The 19,166-nt window shown below is 48.4% G+C and overlaps 11 protein-coding genes across 11 annotated transcripts; 4 read left to right on the top strand and 7 right to left on the bottom strand.

Annotated features, from left to right (window-relative positions):
* Window positions 1-196: 196 nt before the first annotated feature.
* On the top strand, window positions 197-829 carry PPTG_03391 (hypothetical protein; the record flags this gene model as incomplete). The annotated part of the gene is made up of 2 exons (XM_008896067.1): window positions 197-292; window positions 353-829. 2 exons carry the CDS (start codon window positions 197-199, stop codon window positions 827-829), a joined length of 573 nt encoding a protein of 190 aa, XP_008894315.1.
* Window positions 830-1,333: 504 nt separating this feature from the next.
* PPTG_03390 (hypothetical protein) lies at window positions 1,334-2,957 on the bottom strand. Its single transcript, XM_008896066.1, has one exon. It carries the CDS (start codon window positions 2,841-2,843, stop codon window positions 1,497-1,499), a length of 1,347 nt encoding a protein of 448 aa, XP_008894314.1. The 5' UTR covers window positions 2,844-2,957; the 3' UTR covers window positions 1,334-1,496.
* Window positions 2,958-3,000: 43 nt separating this feature from the next.
* PPTG_03389 (hypothetical protein) lies at window positions 3,001-4,536 on the top strand. Its single transcript, XM_008896065.1, has one exon. The coding sequence runs from the start codon at window positions 3,049-3,051 to the stop codon at window positions 4,351-4,353; it is 1,305 nt and encodes a 434-aa protein (XP_008894313.1). The 5' UTR covers window positions 3,001-3,048; the 3' UTR covers window positions 4,354-4,536.
* On the bottom strand, window positions 4,347-5,858 carry PPTG_03388 (hypothetical protein). Its single transcript, XM_008896064.1, has one exon. The coding sequence runs from the start codon at window positions 5,822-5,824 to the stop codon at window positions 4,568-4,570; it is 1,257 nt and encodes a 418-aa protein (XP_008894312.1). The 5' UTR covers window positions 5,825-5,858; the 3' UTR covers window positions 4,347-4,567.
* Window positions 5,859-9,917: 4,059 nt separating this feature from the next.
* Window positions 9,918-11,174, top strand: PPTG_03386 (hypothetical protein; the record flags this gene model as incomplete). Its single annotated transcript, XM_008896063.1, has 1 exon — window positions 9,918-11,174. The coding sequence occupies one exon, from the start codon at window positions 9,918-9,920 to the stop codon at window positions 11,172-11,174; it is 1,257 nt and encodes a 418-aa protein (XP_008894311.1).
* Window positions 11,175-11,352: 178 nt separating this feature from the next.
* On the bottom strand, window positions 11,353-11,577 carry PPTG_21281 (hypothetical protein; the record flags this gene model as incomplete). The annotated part of the gene is made up of 2 exons (XM_008896534.1): window positions 11,353-11,467; window positions 11,495-11,577. The coding sequence occupies 2 exons, from the start codon at window positions 11,575-11,577 to the stop codon at window positions 11,353-11,355; spliced, it is 198 nt and encodes a 65-aa protein (XP_008894782.1).
* A 466-nt stretch (window positions 11,578-12,043) lies between these two features.
* PPTG_21280 (hypothetical protein) lies at window positions 12,044-12,163 on the top strand (the record flags this gene model as incomplete). Its single annotated transcript, XM_008896533.1, has 1 exon — window positions 12,044-12,163. The coding sequence occupies one exon, from the start codon at window positions 12,044-12,046 to the stop codon at window positions 12,161-12,163; it is 120 nt and encodes a 39-aa protein (XP_008894781.1).
* Window positions 12,164-12,540: 377 nt separating this feature from the next.
* PPTG_03385 (hypothetical protein) lies at window positions 12,541-14,106 on the bottom strand (the record flags this gene model as incomplete). The annotated part of the gene is made up of 1 exon (XM_008896062.1): window positions 12,541-14,106. One exon carries the CDS (start codon window positions 14,104-14,106, stop codon window positions 12,541-12,543), a length of 1,566 nt encoding a protein of 521 aa, XP_008894310.1.
* A 1,511-nt stretch (window positions 14,107-15,617) lies between these two features.
* PPTG_03384 (hypothetical protein) lies at window positions 15,618-17,210 on the bottom strand. Its single transcript, XM_008896061.1, has one exon. The coding sequence runs from the start codon at window positions 17,148-17,150 to the stop codon at window positions 15,849-15,851; it is 1,302 nt and encodes a 433-aa protein (XP_008894309.1). The 5' UTR covers window positions 17,151-17,210; the 3' UTR covers window positions 15,618-15,848.
* A 345-nt stretch (window positions 17,211-17,555) lies between these two features.
* PPTG_03383 (hypothetical protein) lies at window positions 17,556-18,152 on the bottom strand (the record flags this gene model as incomplete). The annotated part of the gene is made up of 1 exon (XM_008896060.1): window positions 17,556-18,152. The coding sequence occupies one exon, from the start codon at window positions 18,150-18,152 to the stop codon at window positions 17,556-17,558; it is 597 nt and encodes a 198-aa protein (XP_008894308.1).
* A 37-nt stretch (window positions 18,153-18,189) lies between these two features.
* On the bottom strand, window positions 18,190-18,903 carry PPTG_03382 (hypothetical protein; the record flags this gene model as incomplete). The annotated part of the gene is made up of 1 exon (XM_008896059.1): window positions 18,190-18,903. One exon carries the CDS (start codon window positions 18,901-18,903, stop codon window positions 18,190-18,192), a length of 714 nt encoding a protein of 237 aa, XP_008894307.1.
* Window positions 18,904-19,166: the final 263 nt, after the last annotated feature.

The following is a 19,166-nucleotide window of genomic DNA, read 5'->3' as shown; positions in this document are numbered from 1 at the left end:
AGCTATGCTGCTAGTAGGGGAAGGAAATTACCGAAAAGTGGAAAGGAATAGCTCCGTTACAGGAGTGCTGTTCAACTCTCGCAAATACATGATTGGGGATGAAAGCGTCGAAGCTACACGAGTCGATGAAAGCCGAGCAGCCATTTTTAGAGCCTCATTAAGAGGCAGGCTTCAAAGGCCTGAGATTGTTGAAAACATGGAGCCACACTATCTGTCCCTGCATATAGTTCGCGTCTTAACGGATCTTCCGTTCACACACAGCTGGGCTTCACCGAATTGGCCCGAAACTGAGGTTTGTATTTCTCAATTGCTTGTTATCACCGTTCATTTCCGTATTGACTCCTTAATGCAGGTTCTGAGGGTTCGCACTAAGTATCAATGCGACTGTAAGGCATTTTTCGTCTCGGGGTGGCTGTGCTCCCACATATTGGCAACTCTGAAGCTCCTTGACGGCTTCAACTTGAAGGTCTTACTGAGTTCAATACCAGCGCGTAAGCCTCCGGGTCGCCCACGCAAAGTGCCAAAAGCAAGACAACACGACACGCCCAATACAGGCCAGTTCGCAGTCCCTAAACTGTTGGAAAAATTGGCACGCAGGCCTGGGTTTCCAACTAATTGGAAGGTGCTTGTTCCGCTCGATATAAATGACGACGATGGCATCACAACAAAGAATTTTGACGGAATCGTGCGACCATGGTTCGCCAAAGACGGTAAATACTACTGGAAAATCGAATTTGCGGGTGCCGACCTCGACGTTGAGCCGTACGACATACAGGAGTTAGCGCATGTGCTGAACCACACCGCCAGGTCCGGTTATGCGTTTGTGTGAGCTTAACAGTCGACACAAAAGATCACCAACGCAGTCTATATATTGTTTTTTTAACAAATGCCACACCTTTAGTTTACAAGTTTTTTTCCGCCATCATTATCCGTATGATTAACATTGTTAAAGTAACAATTAAGTAGTATCACACGTCAAAAAATTATCACACGCCAAAAATCTCACAACCACACGTTCTAAACACAGTACACGCGTATAACAACGGGTCACGCGAAAAGCCATGCCACACGCTAAAAATCTTGCCACACGCGGAAAACCACGAAAGTACACGCGGAAAAAATTCGTACCCGATGCTCATCATCTGGGTAGCATCTGGGATGACCATTGCCCAGAACACTCACACTCACTAACGTTTAATGGCTACATATGTGCCAACACCCCTCTTAAATCCCCTCTCTGTCTCAAAAAGAGCTAGATTTATGAGCAGTTACTAAACGCTACAATTTGCCTGAAAGCACGAATAGTTGCAGCGTTTAAGAAACGTTATAGGTGCCGCCAAATTCCACACGTGCTGGACAATATAAAAGCCGACTTAGAGACCTACTATAGTATTCTTAAATTAAAAATCCAGATCCTGAATCTGGATTAAAATCCAGACGGTGACTGACGCGACTTTAGTATACTATACGTTCAGCGACTTTAATATTCTATATGTTCAAGATGCGGAACACGCGTTGGGGTCGAGTTGATCATCTCCAAGCAGCATCTTTTCCAGCATCCGCATCATCTCATCGACCTCCTCCTCTCCTGTCTTTGCAACCACTTTGGCAAACCGATCTGTATCCACTCTGGTGCTTGCTGTAGCTCCGATACTCATGGGTATGAATCGTACGTAGCTCTCTAACACCGTAGAAGGACATTTGCCAATCTGTTGTGGGCGCACAACAAGCCACCCAGTTTCGTCTGTGTGATATCCCGATAAATCGTCTTGGCCCTCTGTGAGAGAACGCCACACGAACACCACACGATCAGTCTTTTCAACCTTCCCCACCGCCGCGTAGACTTTCAGCTCAGCAACTTCCCCTCTCTCAAGTGGACACTTGACGTTGTACGTCACTGTAGCTACATCCTTCGGTTCTTGATCCTGTTGGTTATAACGAATCATGTCTGCATCTGTCATCATCAGCAACGATATCGCACGACTGGTGTCTTCGAACGCAAAAGGGATCGTCGTCGAGTCGGCGCTGTCGAACAACTCTACACCTTGTTTCGTTCTTCTTGTCGGCTTGTACGTCAACCTCGTTGACATTTTAAAGCTTACTTCTCGCATAACCTGGTCTGTCTGAGCGTAAATCGCGTCCAATTCACTCACAAAAGTCTTAAACAACACAGAACCATCGGCATGGCCTCCGTCAGCCTCCCCATACAGCATATTCTTCTCCTCCAGCACATAAGGTCGTTGTAGCAGTGCCTTCATCTGATGGATCATCCTCGCTCGGCCGACCACTGCAGCTCTCAGTTGTCTCTGAGTCTGCTCAGCCTCCAGACGCTTTTCCTTCTGCCTCGTAGCGATGGATCTCCACACACTCAGCGACATTCTGTCCACATACCTCATCTTCTCAGCCTCTTGAGCGCTTTGTAGCCTGCTTAACTCACCCGAGAGCTCTATTTCCTGACTTTCTAGCGTCTTCTTCTCGTCTTTGAGCTTCTGTCGGTACTTCAGTCGGCGCTTGGCAGCCTGAACATTTCGATACGCACGTCTATCTTCAGCCGGCATTGCGTCCGTCTTGGGTGTATATTTGTGGTCACTAGTGATGGTAACTTCGTCGGAACTTGATAGAGTATTGGAAGCTATTTGTTCCTGTGCCGTGGTCTCGAGGGACGAGAGCAGCGTCTCCGTCTCCGCTATGAGCTGGTGCGTGTCCAGGACCAGCACATCGTCACTGAAGGACGGCGGCGCCTTCCGTTGTCGGTCTATTGATGAAGCTGACGCGCTGCAGTCCGCCAAGAAACCTGTCACGTCGGCCAGCAGCGCGGCGTCGACTTGCTCCTCTTGCAGCATGTGGAAACTTGATGAGGCAGAGTGATGGTCTCTACTTTCCGCTGCTGCAAAATTCGGTCTGACAGACACTTCTCCGTTATTTTCGGTGTGAATTTAACCCACCTGTTTTGTGTCACCATGAAGTAGTCCGTTGTGTGTTACTTCACAAGAGTTACAAGGGTTACTTTTTCAAGTGGTCTTTGAAGTAGGTAGGTCAGATTGCAGCATGAGGAGGGAAGAATCCGAGGCTGTGGCTGCGTTCCTGGCGGACGTCTCGAGTTTCCTGGACGACGAGGCGGGTCACCAAGTGTCCACTTCAGCCGTTACTTCAGCTAGCCATTTGTCAAATTCTGCTTCAAATGAAGCGTTCGCCAATCACGTCACTTACGTCATAACCCACACTGTTCGACCGCAAGAAAGCGACAACCCAGGAGACGATGCGGAGCGTAAACGCGCTCTGCGTAACTTACAGACTGGGAAACGTCGAGACGCATACCGTAAGCGACTGAAGAAGGAGTGGCAGACTTTGCGATGTGAGGAGATGAAGCTGACTGAGAGGCTCAAACAAATGCAATACAGACGCAAGAGAGACCAGGGTGGGATGGCTCATTCCAGGTGGAGAGCAATGGCTTTGCGTCAACTGGAAGGCCGGAGAATTGCAGAAGCGCAACAGGAGAGGTTGAACACAGCAGTGAAGCGACGACGGGAGCTGATCCAAGACGTGGAGGACATGATACGGAAACGGTTAAAAGAGACGGAGCAGGCAAATGGAGAAAACTCCTGCCAATACAAGAAAACTGGGCGAGAATTTGTTGACGAACGGTTTCTTGAAGCTTATTTAGACGAACTTGACGCGATTTACGCCAGGACGGATGCTGTGTTTCAGTGTTGCGAGACCGCGCCAAAGATCGGACCGTACTTGAACTCTACACCCCTGAAGAAGAGAGATGGAGACACCGAGTACTTTGAAAATGTAGGTGTATTGCACGTGCCATTCGACTTCAAACGAACGTGGTTAGCCGTGTGGGAGATTACACATCAGTCGTACCGACAACTCGACAGAGAAGAGTTTAATGGGGTGGATGATGAGAACACGATTGCCACGAGATTTTGGGTCAAGTGTAGACTTCAAACTGGAGGATTTGTCTCGATTTGGATACATTTTGTGGCTCGACGATATATCGAAGAAGACCGTGCAGTGATCATCTGGAGAGAACTATGGGAGGGCGAGGGGGAGTTCCTTGGAATGCAATCAGACGAAACGGGGTGGTGTGTTATCCAGTCAAGAGAATGCAGAGACGATAATTTTGATAAAGCTGGCAAGTTTGCTACCATCAAGACTTGTGTGCGGTTTGTCCCGATGCATTTCAGTCCAAATGTATCGTGCCACCCCGATTTTGCAAAGTTCACGGAAGTTCTGATCACGTCAGGAAAAGAAGATAATCTCCAAGTCGAGCAGATGATGGAGCGTCTGCAGTTGAGTGATGCTGTGGATGTAGTGGCCTTGGGAAGCCCGACTGACAGCATATAGTTGTTTTTATTCACACTGACGCGTTGAGGCCAGTAGAAAATGTTAACATTTGGATTTGCACCAAATTTGAAGTTGTATTACTCTACCAGGCGTTGTTCAATACTTCGAAGTAATAGAACAGCAACAAATATTCTATTGCTTCAGAAGTAGAAAACCTATTTAATTTCAAAATTCACTTTTTCCACGTGAACGGATTAACGCCGTTGTTTTTCTTTCATGAGCGTAAGTCTTCAAGAAGTAAAGAGTCCATCATTCGTGCAATCTCGGCACCGTCTTCCTCGACTGAAGACACGACAAACTTAGTAAACTGGTATCCACCCACGTCATTGCTTGGTGTATTCGAGACATCCATTGGGATAAACCGAACAAAAGTCTGCATGACGACCCGCAACAGCGGTTCGTCCGAGTCATTCGGACGCACAATACACCATCCAGTTTCATCCGAATGAATCCCACTAAACTCTCCTTCGCCCTCAGACAGCGCTCGCCACACAACAACCATTCGTTTTTTCTCTAAAATTCTGCGCATTACACAGTGCACAATCATTTGCACTGATTCTCCAGACTCTCTCGCTACTTGCACGTGCGACTTGACTGCCAACGTATTTTCTGGGTCAGTCACGTTGTAGTGATACCAGTCTCTCTGTCGATACAAGCGAGTCATGGACTGCCACATCGTGTCACACGTCTGCTCGAAGCTGAAGGGGATCAGTAATACGTCCAAGTTGTCAATATATTCCACGTCTCCCTCTCGTTTTCGGTGTGGTCCCAATCTGTACGACATTGTCGGCTTCTCCTCAGCTCCGCAAGCTTGAAAAACCTCATCAGTTCGCGGATACATGACCTCCAAATCATCTAAAAATTCATCAAAGAGTACTGTATCGTCCGCATTGAGTTTGAGGAGACTCCGCTTGTCCATCTCAATGTTTGCTGTATGCTTTGACCCTTTCATGTCGTCTCGTATCATCCGAGCGATCTCCTCGATCGCTTTAGCTCGATTCTCTACGGCATTTTGCAGTCGCCGTTGCTGCTCTTCAGCTACCAATCGGCCCTCCTTCTGTCTAATGGCGATTGCTCTCCACGTGGACGTTGCTAACGTTTTATCCCCAAGCGCTTTCGCTCGCTTTCGAGCCCGCTGAAGCTCTTCCAACTCCTCCGATAGAAGTTTCTCTTCATCCTCTAACGTTTCTCGCTCGCTTCGGAGCTTCTTCCGGTACTTGAGTCGCCTCTTGGCCGCTTGTGCGTTTTTCATCTTCCTCACTCGCTCAACCGTTGAAAGCTCTGCATGAGCAGGTTCGGTAGGATATTCGTTTGAAGAAAGTAGCAGGGCCTCAGTCTCCACTAAGAGCTGGTCACTGTCCAATAAGAGATTGCTAGCGAGGTCTGGCTCATGAATCTCTATCGGCGCCTCATAGTCGTCCAGGAAACCCGTCAATTCGGCTAGGAAGGCGGCGTCGTCCTGGTTGATCATCGCTGTGGAACAATTGCATTTATGTATTTTACTAAAGTAACTTTAAACTGACTTCATCGTAACTTCTGATTCCGAGTCTGAACCAGAATAAATTTCATTAAATTGTTAAGTTGCAACAAGCACGAAATATGTCAATGTTGCACGAACATGTGTAGGATGAACCGACTTCCCTGCATTTTCGGGCTGACACAAAATAAAGCCAGGTGTAGGGGAATCACATTAAGTACGTTCACGCCAAGTACGACGAGTTCAGTCAGCTAAAGGCGATTCACAGGCGCCAGGAAATGCGCTGTAGAGGCCTGTAGGCCGAGAAAATCGACTTTTTCTTATCTAGCACTATTATGGGCTTGGAGCAGTGTGCGTTTCAGCCCGCAAATTCATGAATGAGACCCGATGCGTGGGAAGGGGGGGGGTCATTAATAGGGGCGGCTATCTTTCAAATAATGACAAACTCAACTCATAATTGTGGCGTATTCTCTACAGCCAACCGTTTTAAAACCTTAGTAAGGTTTTTAGCTGGCCAATAGGAGAGCGTCACGAATAAACACCCTGCCGACAGGGAACCTAGCTTCTCAGTCTTCCTTTTTGGGGCCGAAACCCTCAGATCTCTAGTGGCCCCCGCCCACCCAACTCCGACGACGAAGCTCACAGGTTGAGCGCAGGACTTGTCCTGAGGAGCGGGATCGATACCCGCCGTACCCAAGCAACTTTGGGTGGAGGCCTGGATACGGCAAGCGCAGTGAGAAGCTGGAGGCGTGCGGTGTGCAGTGTGTTTGTGCGCGTGTGGGTGGTAATAGCGATGTGGGAAGGGCGGCGTGCTTACGGTAAGCTATCAGTGTCGGCGGTGGTGGATGTGAGGCTATGAAATATATGTATTTGATGCATGGATCTCTGTGTGTTTTACACGTGGCCTGCTATGGCAAGTATGTCTTGTGTGTCGACAGGAGCGGGGTCTTCAATGCGGTCGATGGCGAGGAAACGCTTGTACGTGGCGATGCGCTCGTCCGAGGCTCCCGACTTGTGCAGTGGGCGCAGTACACGCAGAACGCTTCCGGCGCCCTTCGCGTTGGTGCCTCGTTCCTTCAAGAACGCGAGAACAGCGTCTTCAGCGCGGCGACCGGTATCGAGGACTTGATCTTTGTAGTCCTCCGCCTTAGCACCAAGAGCAAAGGCCTGAGTAAGGAAGAGCTTCATGAAGGCGACGACGTGGCGGAACTCCGACTTCTTCTGGCGATCGCTTGAGTCCCAGACGCGAGGCACCCTGGTGTACCATTTGTACCAAGTGGAAGACAGGTTTGTAGCTTGCTTCTTTCTGCGTTTTGGTTTCCGTGCTTGGTCTGACGATGCTTGAACTTGTTCTTGTTCAGTAGTGACGTGTACCCTCTTTGGTTTTAGCTGCGCCGCTTCGACAATCGCTAGACGCGCCGCCATGACCTTGTTCAAAGCGATAAGCTCATCAATAACAGCTAGAAGGTGATCATGCTCTCGACACGTGTGCGTCTTTTTTCGGTCTGCTCTTGTTCTTGTGCAGGGATTGCAGCTTCCTCATTCAGCGCCTTGGACCATGCGAGCAAGTAAGCGGTACAGATCTGAGCGGCGGTCAGGCACTCCTTCACGCGCGTGACGATAGGCGCTTCTGGTGCTAGCGCTTTGAGCTGCGGGAAGTATCGTACAAGGTAAGCTGTAAGTACGCTAAGCGCCTTGGTACTCACGTCGAGCCGTTGATCTTTTAGCCCTGTGCACGTGCTGAACAGGAGCTCCTGCAAACACCCAAGCCGCTCACGCTTCGTGTTGATCCTGTTCCGCGATGTCGATAACCGTGGGTGATGCGTCTGCATCCCATCCGCTCAGGACTCGTGCTACCTTGCGATCTTCACGTGCGGTGTTCGTGATGTAGGCGAACGCCTTGCTCGTCTTGGTCATGTCCCAAGCCCCGCGGTCGAAGATCCATTGGGCTGCTAGGTGGTCGTCACCGTTCGCGTGCTGAGCTCCGCCGCGGCGAAAAGAGTGGGAGGTAAGGTCGGCAGCAAGTCCTGCTGGCTCGGCGACGCGCTTGAGCATCCGGTTGACGTGGTCCTGCATACTGTTCTCACCCCGTTTCACATCTCCTCCCCTGGGCTTCTTCTGCGACGGGACGCTGATAACCGTGGTGTATGTGCTCGCGGGTGGCGACGTGGGAGTGGGGCTCGCAGTGGCATCGACTGTTGAGTCGACAGTGGCGGCTGTCGCGGTGGTCGGTACAACGGCGACTTGGAGCGAGGCAGGTTCAGCCGCAAGCAAGTCGTGTAGTGGCTTGTGGATTCAGTGCTGGCAGGTGTCCAAGCAGGGAGGCGCATGGGGCTTCTTGGGTAGCTAAGGCTACCGACATCGTGAGCAAGGGACACGACAAGAAGTCATCTTCGTCAGACACCAGGGTGAGACCCTGCTCCTCGGCCGTCTTGACCCGCAGCAGCCGCAGGTAGAAGGCACCGTCGGCGGACACTGAGACGTGCTGCTTCTGGGCGTAGTCAAGATCCGAAGAACGCCCGAAGCAGTGCCACATCAGGCATGTTAGGGCAGCATCCTGGTAGTCTGCATCGAGTCGGGCGGTGCTGTAGACATAACGAACTAAAGCTTTTAAATCATCTTTCGTACAGGGAGGAGCCTTATTAGTTAGTCCACCATTTGCACGTTTTCAGCAGTGCTTATCTAGCGTTTTACCTTGCTTTAACAATATCAATTCAGTAGCCACACGTAAGTGCGGGTACGAGTCCAATAGCCAAAGTTTCACATTCCTATAGTACGAAGACGCAGTGTTGCGTGCTAGTTTACCGTTCTTACCTTCATTTGTAGCAAGATAATAGCCGAATCGATCCATTGCTGCGGCAAGACGTTTGCCAGAATCGTCTTTGAGAATGCTAACGTGGACAAATTCCATACTAACACAAGCTCCAGCATTCGCTTGAACGCGCTGATAGCGATGGCGCGTGCCTTTTGCGTGTTTGTTGGTACAAAAGCTGAGAGGCTCATGTGCGTGTCTTTTCTCTTTTTGAAAAGTGGTCAACGAATGGCTGTCTACCAACGTCCTTTTCACCTGTCCTACTTTAGGATAGGCCTAGTTGTAAGAACCGTTTGAATATATTCAGAACATTTTTTTGACTTCATGTTTGTATCGAGATTTACATATTTTGGCTGAGCTTCCGACAAATATTTGTCGGAAAGCGTCGGAAGCTGTACACCTAGCCCTAAACAAAATTATTGGCTGAAACTAAGGAGAGACAAGAAATGATAGGCTAATATTCACAATTGAGTAGCAACGGAGCAAATCTGTAGAACTATCTGTCGGAAATATCACTATATTCATCCATACCGAGTGTCAATGGAGTGCTATCGGAGGCTGACTCCACGGATGGCAACTATTCTGCTCTGCTGAAGGTGTATCCCTGATTTCGTTGCTTTATCAACTGGGATATGTCACCAGACTGTAAGAGCTCTTAATTACTAAAATAACTAGCGCATTGCTCTTGCAATTCCTCTGGACAGGATACCTTAGAGTTATGGATAGTAACAAATAGGAAATGATCATACAATTTCCTGCAAAACTACTACATGTACTACATGGCTAGTCTTCAGACGTATAGTCCTGCCATTTTGTTTATTATTCAGCTCTTTTGATTTCTGACAGCGCCTCGCCACTCGCCACTTCTACAGTACTAGACCGACGGATCACGTGTACATGTCGACACGTAATCATCATTACGTTCGCTCGTGCGTGCACTTTTTCTTCGTGTCTACAAGCGATCGTAGTGCCCCGATCACTCTTCAAGGTAAATAATAGCAGATTTTGTTAACATGTATGGTCTATAAGGCATCGACTTTGCTCAAGCTTTCTCCTGCAAATACGTTGCTGTATGGACGTCACTCAGCCAAATTGGCGTCGCGGCGGTCAGGTTATGTCAGTTCAACCAAGTGATCAGCTGTCTCCAATCACGAGATCACAAGCCATTTTGCCGACATTTACGCTCCGTGTCTTATCGTAATCAGATCCCTGATCACAAAAACAACATTTGCAGGCGGTTGGACGCCACTCCCAGTTTTACAAGTCACCGACAAGATGATCGGCTCAATCACGTCACACGCGTCTTTCTTGGCGGAGTTGGACGAATTCCTTAGCACCAACGCGTTGGACGTAGGTCCCAACACGACCGAGACGGAAGAAGTTGAGTGGTGTGCTAGTCAGCTTGATACAGACTTGTACGACGCCGGCTCAACGGACTCGTCCTCTTCGTCACATACTGATTCGAAGCCAATTCGTTCTCGAAAGCGAAATACGAAAAAAAAGGAAAATGCCGCTTTCAGAGCAAATGAGACGAAACGACGGCGTATGTATCGGCTACGGATGAAAAGCGAGCGTGATACGCTTCAGCACCAAGTGACTATGTTGACCGATCAAGTGGCCGAACTGACGCAACGCCTAATCAAGACAACCAACGCCACCAATATGGTGAGTTCTGCCTCAACTTGGAAGGCTCTCGCAAGATACCAGCGAGAAGAGCGACAGCAAGCTAGTGAGGAACAGAGGCAGCTAATAGTTGTTGTTAGTTCTCAAGCCGCACTCATCCAAGAGCTCAGAGCTATCGTGCTTAATCGTCTAGAGATCACTCCTACCATTGACGAGGGAGTTCTCGATGTCCGAGGAACGAATGTACGCAAGGATGAAATACTCTTTGGAGCGCAAATCTCGGAGCTAGAAACAAATTACGCACGAACAAATGCCGTTCTTCGAGCTGGTGGAGTGGATACAATGTCCGTTGGCCTTACGATGTCCACATTCAAGAACCCGAGCGACGATAGCATTAGGTACCTCCAATACCGAGGCAACATCCACACGTCGTTAAATTTTGAGCCAGCTTGCAAGAACTTCTGGAGTTTAGCCCACATCAGGCATCGCCGCCAAGATCGAGAGGTCTACGATCGAGCAAAGGAGCTCGACAACACGTTTGCCGTAAGATTTCGAGCCATCGCTCAACTACAAGGCGCGCCTGTGTCTCTTCTTCAGCGTTTGGTAGTTCGACGCTACGTTACCGTTGATTACATGGTACTTGTGTGGCGAGTGTTTGTTGAAGGTGAAGGTCTTTACTCCGGGATGCATGCAAGTGACTCGGGATGGTGCCGACTCCGACCAATAAAGAATGGGGTGAAAGATGGGACTGTGACGGAATTGTGTGTGCACCAGGTGCCAATGTACTTTGGATTGAATCCTAGTGGCGAAGAAATTGCCCGGTTTCACGAGGCAGTCATCCGGATTAGCAAGGAAAACGAAGAAAAGTTACTCAAAGGGCTAGAGATTTCATTTGACGAACAAGCCTGAAAGCGTATAGGTATTTTGAATACATGAAAGCAGGCAAGGAAAAAAAAATGAATTGGTTTATCCGCCCGATATGTATTGCAATCAAAAGGAGCGATTGCATGAAAGCTAGATATTACAATACCCAATTGGAGTGGAGGTTGCAATACTCAACTGCAGCACTGATCTACAAAAGTTGTTGCTATCCTCGCTCATCAGCGTGTGCCTCTCTGATGGCCTTGGCTACAAGGTTTACACCCGACAACAATCGGTTCGTGCTGAGGAACATGATCGCTTCGAACATGACGGGAGTCAATCTGAATCATCGGTCCGTGATGACATACTTGGCAGAGCTTAACAATCTCTCAATGGCCACAGATGTTCCCTTCAAGAAGTTCAAGTCCTCATTCGATGTTGTCTGCATCATTCTCAATCATTTGCGTTCTTGTAGTTCCTAATAGCAGTTCGTCGTCTCGCCTGAAATAAACCGCCGAGGCTCCTCTATATAGAGCGAGATGAGCTTGAAGTATTGTCGAAGTGAAGTTTTGCAATTGTAGATTGCAATGCCCACTTGCGTGATCCCCGCGGATCGCAATATTCAATTGCACTCGAAAGGCAATGCCTGCATGAAAGCCAGCTATTACATGGGATATGTATTTGAATGCAAGCAAGTTTTCTCTTATCTCACGAAACCATATAATAATAATAATAATAATAATAATAAAAGCATTCACTGTTCATAATTTATTGGCATCTGCTTTTCCACCACTTGCATCTTTGAATGAAGAGTGTGGTGAGTCTCGGAAAAAAAAACACCAAAATGGGGGAGCTGACACTCCCTTAACGTCTTTGCCTGGTGTATTAAGCAAAACACAAACTGTTACTCTCTCTCTATGCTACTACGCTCGGGCCAGCAAGCCTCTCAACCAGCCATTCACTCGAAGGTTGGCAGTGGCAACCCTGCCACTGCCGATCTGGAGATTGCCTTGCCGCCCACTGCCCGAGCTGTATGAGGCTATCCAACCTCTAAACCCACTACACAGAGTAACCGCAAATTGACCCACAGTGTGAACGCAGGCGACACTACAGTCGAATTTGCGAACCATCAGCATTTGTACCCAGGTGGAGTGGCAGGCGGACAAATTGTCGTCTTGATTTGAAACAAGCGAGAAGAAGGTGACTCTTGTGAGGTAAAGTATTCGCTGCATGCGTCGAAAAAGATACCCAATAATGTAGATAGGATTATAAGTCTGTAACCCATACTATTTTGAACAGAGGTTGATTTCAAACTGGTGGTTCGTCTGCATGGTAACATGTATGTTAGACACAACCCAAGCTTTAACTAAGATTGAGCCGCTTCGACTTATCCTTTCACTCCAGTATCACGAACTCACACGTTGAACAACGCCTTCTCCAAGGTTGAGGCTATATCCCGCGTACTGGGATCTTTTCGTGCCGCAGCCAGCATATTTTCTAGAGCGTCGTCGGTGTAGTAGGCTCGGAAAACCGCGCTCATGCTCGTTTGTTTGTCGGGGTACTTTGCGTTGAAATCGTCTAAGTACTGGGCCCAACGCTTGAAATCCGGACTCGAGAGAAGATCGTCCGACACCTTCTCAAGTGGCAGCAGATACTTGGACCGGTCAGGACGTTCTCGAAAGCGAATCACGTCATCTGCTCCCGGCTTAGTCAATATGAACACGTAGAAAGCGCTTTGGGGAGAGCTTTCGTTGAGCAACCAACGACTGTACCGTTCATCCTGCAACTGGTTCGCCAATTTTACAGTACTCGGGTTCGTCATCGCTTTCTCGACTATTCTGGCCACACCGTGATCTTGGTAATATCTGTGGATTGAAGTCAGCAAGCTCTCTTTCTTGTCGGGGTTCTTGTCGTTGAAGGTCTTGAGGTAGTTGAACCAAGTTGTGAACAGCGGAGTGCTGAAAACTTCATCTCCTGTCTTATCAAGATTAAGCGCCTTGAAGACATACGTGGGAGAGTGATTGCTGCTCAGCAATTTCTGAATCTGTTCAGCTTGCAATTTGGAGGCGAGTTTCTCTGTTGATTGGACCTTCTTCGCAGCTTCAAGCATACCAAAAACAGCATCATCGCCGTAGTGAGTTACAATTGGAGGGATCATGGACGCTTTGTTTGCTGGGTTCTTGGCATTAAATTCATCCACGTATTTGGTCCAAGCGATAAACTGCGGGTTCGTCAGTAGTTCATCCACTTTGGAGTCCACCATGAACATCTTAAAGACATAACCCGGGCTTTTACCGTCGGTCATCCACCTCTGAATTTGCTCCATCCTAAGTTTCCTGGCTAGTGCCTCGGTGGTGGAGGCCTTCTTCGCCATCTCGAGGACTCTTGACAGATCTATGTCGCTGTAAAGGGTCAATAAGGACGGGATCATCGATTCCTTCTTCGTAGGATTCTTTTCATTAAAGTCGTCCACGTACTTCACCCAAGTGTTAAATCCGAGGTAGCCAAAAACCGTGTTTTCAATCTTGTCGAAATGAGGCTCATTAAACCTGTCAAGCTGAAGCTGCTTATAAACCTCGCCTGGAGTCATTCCTTTGTCCTGCCACCTCTGGATCTGTCGAGCCTGTAACGTGCTAACTCTCCCGCCGAGGCTCTGCGCCGCACTGAATGTATGTGGGAATGTTTCGTCGGGGAAGTTTTGTTGGCCGGGTTTTGGTTTCACAAACAGAGATTTGATCTTCTTCGTCAGAGATTTAACCAGCGCTTTAATCTTATCAAGACCGAGAGTGCTACTGATGCCTCTCTCCTCGTTGTTCTCGTCTCTCAAGTTCCGATCGATCTGGTTCCCAGGGAGTGGGTGTGTGTAGGTTGGAGTATTTAGTTTCACCAACTTGGAGTTCGCAATCGTTGAGGCAGCGTCGACATTGAAGAAGTAGAAGAGCGCTGCTAGCACCAACACAATGCGGTAGAGCGAATTCATGATCGATAGTCCTTGGAAGTAAGGCTGGTAACTTGCGCAATGAGAAACTGGGCTGGTGGTACTGGATCAAGGCCTTACAGTTTATAGCGCCGGTAGCAGCTATGATTTGGTCACGTTGCGGCATGAATCTCACGGCATTTTTGTGACAAATCAAAACGCTAAACTCGTAATCACTATTTCATTCGCTCTGATCTGCCGCACCCACAATGTTGCAAGAGCGCTTGCCTAGTGGTCCATGTAAAAACCAGATTATATAATTCATGTTCATTGATTGGTAATTATTACTGAGTAAATCAGATGTTATTAATAATTTGTTGTTTGAGTCAGATTAAGGCTCACAATGGAACCCACTCCCGGTTTTCATATCATCGACAGGATGTTCTTATCATTCGCGTCGTTTCTGGCGGAGTTTGACGAATTCCTTAGCACCAACGCGCTGGAGGTACGACGTGCTGCGTACGACGAGCATCGACTACATCAACTTACGACATGATTTAATGCTCTCGAAACCGAACAACCACGAAAAAGGAAAGTGCTATTTTCAGAGCCAATGAAACGATGTGTATCAATGAAGTGAGCGAGATTCACTCCAGCCACCAGAAATATATCAAATCGGGTCATCGGTCCGTCTGGTCTTTTTGGGACTTCTACCCAAAATAAAACCAAAACGGTGCTTAATAACGTCAAATTTATAAACTTCTCAGCCATACTGATCGCCCTGATACGCTGCCCATATCTTGCGGTAGTTGAAGTGAAGGCAACTTATCTAGTTGCTGTATTACCACATTGTATAGATCTAGTGTCGTTGTATTATTGATTCTTAGAAGCGCAGCGCGTTATATATCTTTCATGGTAGAATTGTCCCTGTTTAAGAAGCTGTTCTCCACTTTGATGCCATTGTGCTGTATGTTATTCGACTGGTAACTAGAACCGTCGTAGGGACAACAACGACACCCTGTTAGGTTCGTAAAATGCTTACACACATTAGTTTAAAAAAGGTATTCTGTTCTTTAGCACCATGCCCAAAAACGATATACCCCGTTTCAAAATAGCACCAAATTCAACAAGACCCAAGGAGCACCAGACCTGCCTGTGATCCGAAAAAAAAAAGAAGTCCCCCCTGCACGAAATGACCGTGTTGATCGATCAATAGGTCGGACTGACGCGATGCCTTATCAGGAGGAAGGTGAACGAAATCAATACGTGAGCCCTGCTACAACTTGACGGTTGGTGTACGACGAATGAATGAAAGTGGGTAGCTACTAGAAGCGAAACCACGCAGAATAGGTGATGTTCTTCGAGCTGGCAGTCGGTCCTATGCTGTGGACCATCCATCTTCAACAATCTAATCGACGGTAGCATGAGATACTTCCAATATCAAAGCAAGATAGGCTAGTCACAGCTTTGACTAAGCCGTGAAGAACTTCAGGCATTCAATTACAAGGATTCTCCTTCAGCATTTGGTAGTTCGGTGATAATCACACGTATTCATGTGGTGAGAGTTTGTTGAAGGCGAAAGTCCTCACTCTGAGATACATGAAGTTTTGGCACTGAAAAAGAGGGAAATTGGAACTGTGCGTCACACATCTATGTACTTTGTTACCACTAGGAATAAAATTCCTAGTGGCGATGAAGTTAGTGTAACATATCAGTCATCAGGATCAACTCTATCCGGTCAATTCTTGAAAATGTGAGGCATTTTTTGACACGAAGAGTAGGAGAAAAAAAAAACCACTATATCATCAAATTCTCCATGTTTCTATCAGTAGCTTGAACTCCTCTCCACCAGATTTTGCGAGAGTATCCACAAACCGGTCTACTTTGCCGTCACATCCAGACGCAGAGCCAAACCCAATTGGCTCTACGCGCGAAGAGCTTTCTAAAATAGTGCAGCTCCGGCCAGTCTTTTCACTTGACGGGCGAACAACCATCCACGCCGTTTCTTTAGACTGCAATCCCTCAAACTGTCCAAGTCCCTCCGTCATGCTCCGCCACACAAACACCAAGCGGTCCTTTTCTCGGTATCTTTTGCCTGCAGCGTAGACTCTAAAAGACGCGCTCTCTTCGGCACTAAGCTGGTATTTTAGATGATACTTCAACGTTAGAGTGTCCTTCAAGTCCTGAACCGTAACGATCTCGTCTGGGTTGGTCAGCATCACTGTCGATATAACGTCAGCCGCTTGCTCAAACTTGTACGGAAAGACCATTCGATCCATAGTGTCAAAGTATACTGCACTCTTTTTCCGCTGACGTGTCAACTTGTACGGTGTCTGCGTCGCTGACTCAAAAGTCAAGCCGTTCATCACACTATTAATTTGTAGATATGCAGCGTCCACATCGTCCAGCACCGTTTTAAACAACGGAGATCCCCCAGACTCTAAATCCGTTTCTATCGACTCCCACTCAACGAGTCTGTTGCGTTGACTACCCTCCAGTAGTTTATCCAACAGCATGCTCATCCGGCGGATCAGTCTCGACCTTCCAACCACTTCCGCTCTTAACAGTTTCTGCTGTTGCTCCGCTTGCATTCGTCTTTCCAGTTGTCGAGCTGCAACTGCTCGCCAAGCGCCGAACATCAAATTGCTCGCATGTTTTGCCTTCCGTTTAGCTTGACTAGTCTGTAAACTGGTCAGTTGAGCAGACAGCTCAGTGGCTTGTTGTTTTAATACTTCCTTCTCATCTTTTAGCTTTTGACGATACCGCACTCGGCGCTGGGCTGCCAGAGCGTTTCGAATCTCACGCCGCTTTTCTGCGGAGAGTACGTCAGTACACTGAGATTCACTCCTGTCGTCCTCAGATGATTTGGCATTCGTTGACGCAGAACGAACGTCTTGTTGTCGCTGGTAGTAGTCTGAGTTCTTGTGTGAAGCAAGCAGATCCTCCGTCTCCGCTAACAGTTGATGGCTGGCCAGGAGAAGCTGGTCATCAACAGGTGTCGTAGCTTCCTCGTGACTGTGATTCCTGGTACCTTCAGGGGCGTCAGTCTGGTCTAGAAACGTTGCCACTTCGTCCAAGAAGGCGTCTACTGACTTCCCGCTCTCCATCTCAAGTGGAGTGTTAACCCTTCTAATCCGGCGATAATTCCGGAGTATCCGTTATTCTTAGCATATGAATTAACGTATGCCGGAAAATCAGTGCTTTATATCCTGTTTCAAGCCCTTGCGCATGACACGTGGTCAAATGAGTGTCAGTGATTGGATATTATGCAGGGATGTGCAGTTTAAGACCAGTCCAAAACACACTGTATTGGGATCTCCTTGCAAAACCGTTTCAACTATTGTAACGATGGGGCAGCAAAAACTACCATCACTCATCAAAAACGATTATGTATTTACTACCTCTGCTCGGAAAATAACGCACATTTCAAAAAAAAATTTCTCGAGAGCTCCGCCTCGTTTTTATTCGGGTATAAAGTGTGCAGAGGTCTATCTACTCGAGAACTAGCAGAGTCAAAAGAAAGCGTCAAAGTCCGAGGATGGTGGAGGGGCGCACGTCGTGGCCCTTTGGGGCACAACTTTGGCGAGAGTCGCCCGATAAAGAGCTGGATCGCAAGAAAGGGAATCAGGAAGTTCACCAGCACGCAGTAGTTTGTCCTTCTGGATGTGGCTCAAGCCAAATGCATTCCCGCCGTTGTGCCTCATGATGCTCTGCATGATAAGCTGGACGGAGAGGAACGTTTTGTTCAGCGTAGTGGTAGTAGTAGACGCAAACGCCCTCTCCACTTCCGATATGAGGTCTTCGGCTGTTCTTGGGACCGTCACCGACTGCAGCGACTGGATCGCGTTGAAAAAACCGCAATCAAGGACGTTTAGATCTGGACTCTGCGCAGGCCGGTTTCTAAAGAGAATGCTCCAGCCACCAGCACGCCCGGCCACCAGCACCTCGGGGTCATCAGGCAGCACATGTGGCTTGGCGTTATCTTGCTGCACCCAAATTGGGCTTACAAGAGGAACGCCCAGTCCCTCGTCCCTCACCCACTCCCACTTGGCTTTGATTGCGGGGATCACATCTTCAAGCAGCATGCGTCGGTAGACTTCACGGGTCATCGAAATGGGGCGCAGCTCCTCCACACCGGCATTACGATTAACGCTCCTTCACTGGGTCACATACTTCTCCACAACAGGCCACATCCCCACCTTGCCATCCCAGTTTCCACGTGGACGTGCTACTGCACACAGAAACATCACCATGAGAATATGCCTTTTGCTCTGCACAAACTGTAGCATCTTCACAGGGTGTCCCATCTTGACCGGCCAACAGATAGACCTTCTGTCCAATCTTCTTGACGTAGAACCACTTTTCGTCCACGTGGACGGTGTCGTACATCGGGGCGAAAACTGGCTGACGATCCGTAGACTGGGTTGCGTGGAGAAGACACCACTTTAGACGATCTGTCTTGTGCTTTTCGGTCAAAAGGGGGCGGGTTTGAGTCAGAGCGCGGCGTAGGTAGCCTTCTCTTTGCAGCTGCCGGATCATGTACGGAGTCAAGCCAGCAGCTTCTTCAATCGTCCTGTAGTTGTTTCTATCCGCAACACGAGTCTGGTGAATCCGCTTGCAGATTTCAGCCCGGTCCTTCTTCTTTCTTCCTCGCAGACTCGCTCGAGACGCAACAACTGCAGCAACTCGCTCGCCCATAGACCGGATCCCTCGTTTCCAGACTTGCGATACCACCCAGCGACTTATCTTAAATTGCTCCGCGATGATCTTGCGGTCTCCATGCCTCCGCTTTCCTCTGCTGCTCCGCAGGAGGAGTGTCTTCCATAGCGCTTGGCGCTCGGAGTTGTTAGCTTGCTTCATTCGAGCGGAGGGGGAGGATTCGAAAGTGATCTGTTTTGAAAATGGGCGGGAGATTCAAACGCATAAAATTTAGGAGGAATTGTGTACGCCAACATAAGTGCATTATTTTCCGAGCAGAGGTAGTACTTCTTACTCCTCGGTCTCAATCTCCTTTCGGCGCTTGTTCACAAATCGAATCTTGTCCTGGAGCGAAGGAGGGATGGTAGTCCCATTCTTCCAAGTTTGATGCGAGATCTCGTTGCAGGTGAGCGCGACCCCGTATC

This window comes from Phytophthora parasitica (genome assembly GCF_000247585.1).
Source record: "Phytophthora parasitica INRA-310 unplaced genomic scaffold supercont2.4, whole genome shotgun sequence".
Lineage (NCBI taxonomy): Eukaryota > Oomycota > Peronosporomycetes > Peronosporales > Peronosporaceae > Phytophthora > Phytophthora nicotianae.
Note: the sequence above shows the minus strand (reverse complement) of the source record. Positions and strands in the feature narration are given on the sequence as shown.

What these genes read in the sequence shown, in the direction of transcription:
- PPTG_03390 (XM_008896066.1), bottom strand. Translation starts at nt 2,843, where the DNA reads ATGCTGCAAGAGGAGCAAGTCGACGCCGCGCTGCTGGCCGACGTGACA.
- PPTG_03389 (XM_008896065.1), top strand. Translation starts at nt 3,049, where the DNA reads ATGAGGAGGGAAGAATCCGAGGCTGTGGCTGCGTTCCTGGCGGACGTC.
- PPTG_03388 (XM_008896064.1), bottom strand. Translation starts at nt 5,824, where the DNA reads ATGATCAACCAGGACGACGCCGCCTTCCTAGCCGAATTGACGGGTTTC.
- PPTG_03384 (XM_008896061.1), bottom strand. Translation starts at nt 17,150, where the DNA reads ATGGAGAGCGGGAAGTCAGTAGACGCCTTCTTGGACGAAGTGGCAACG.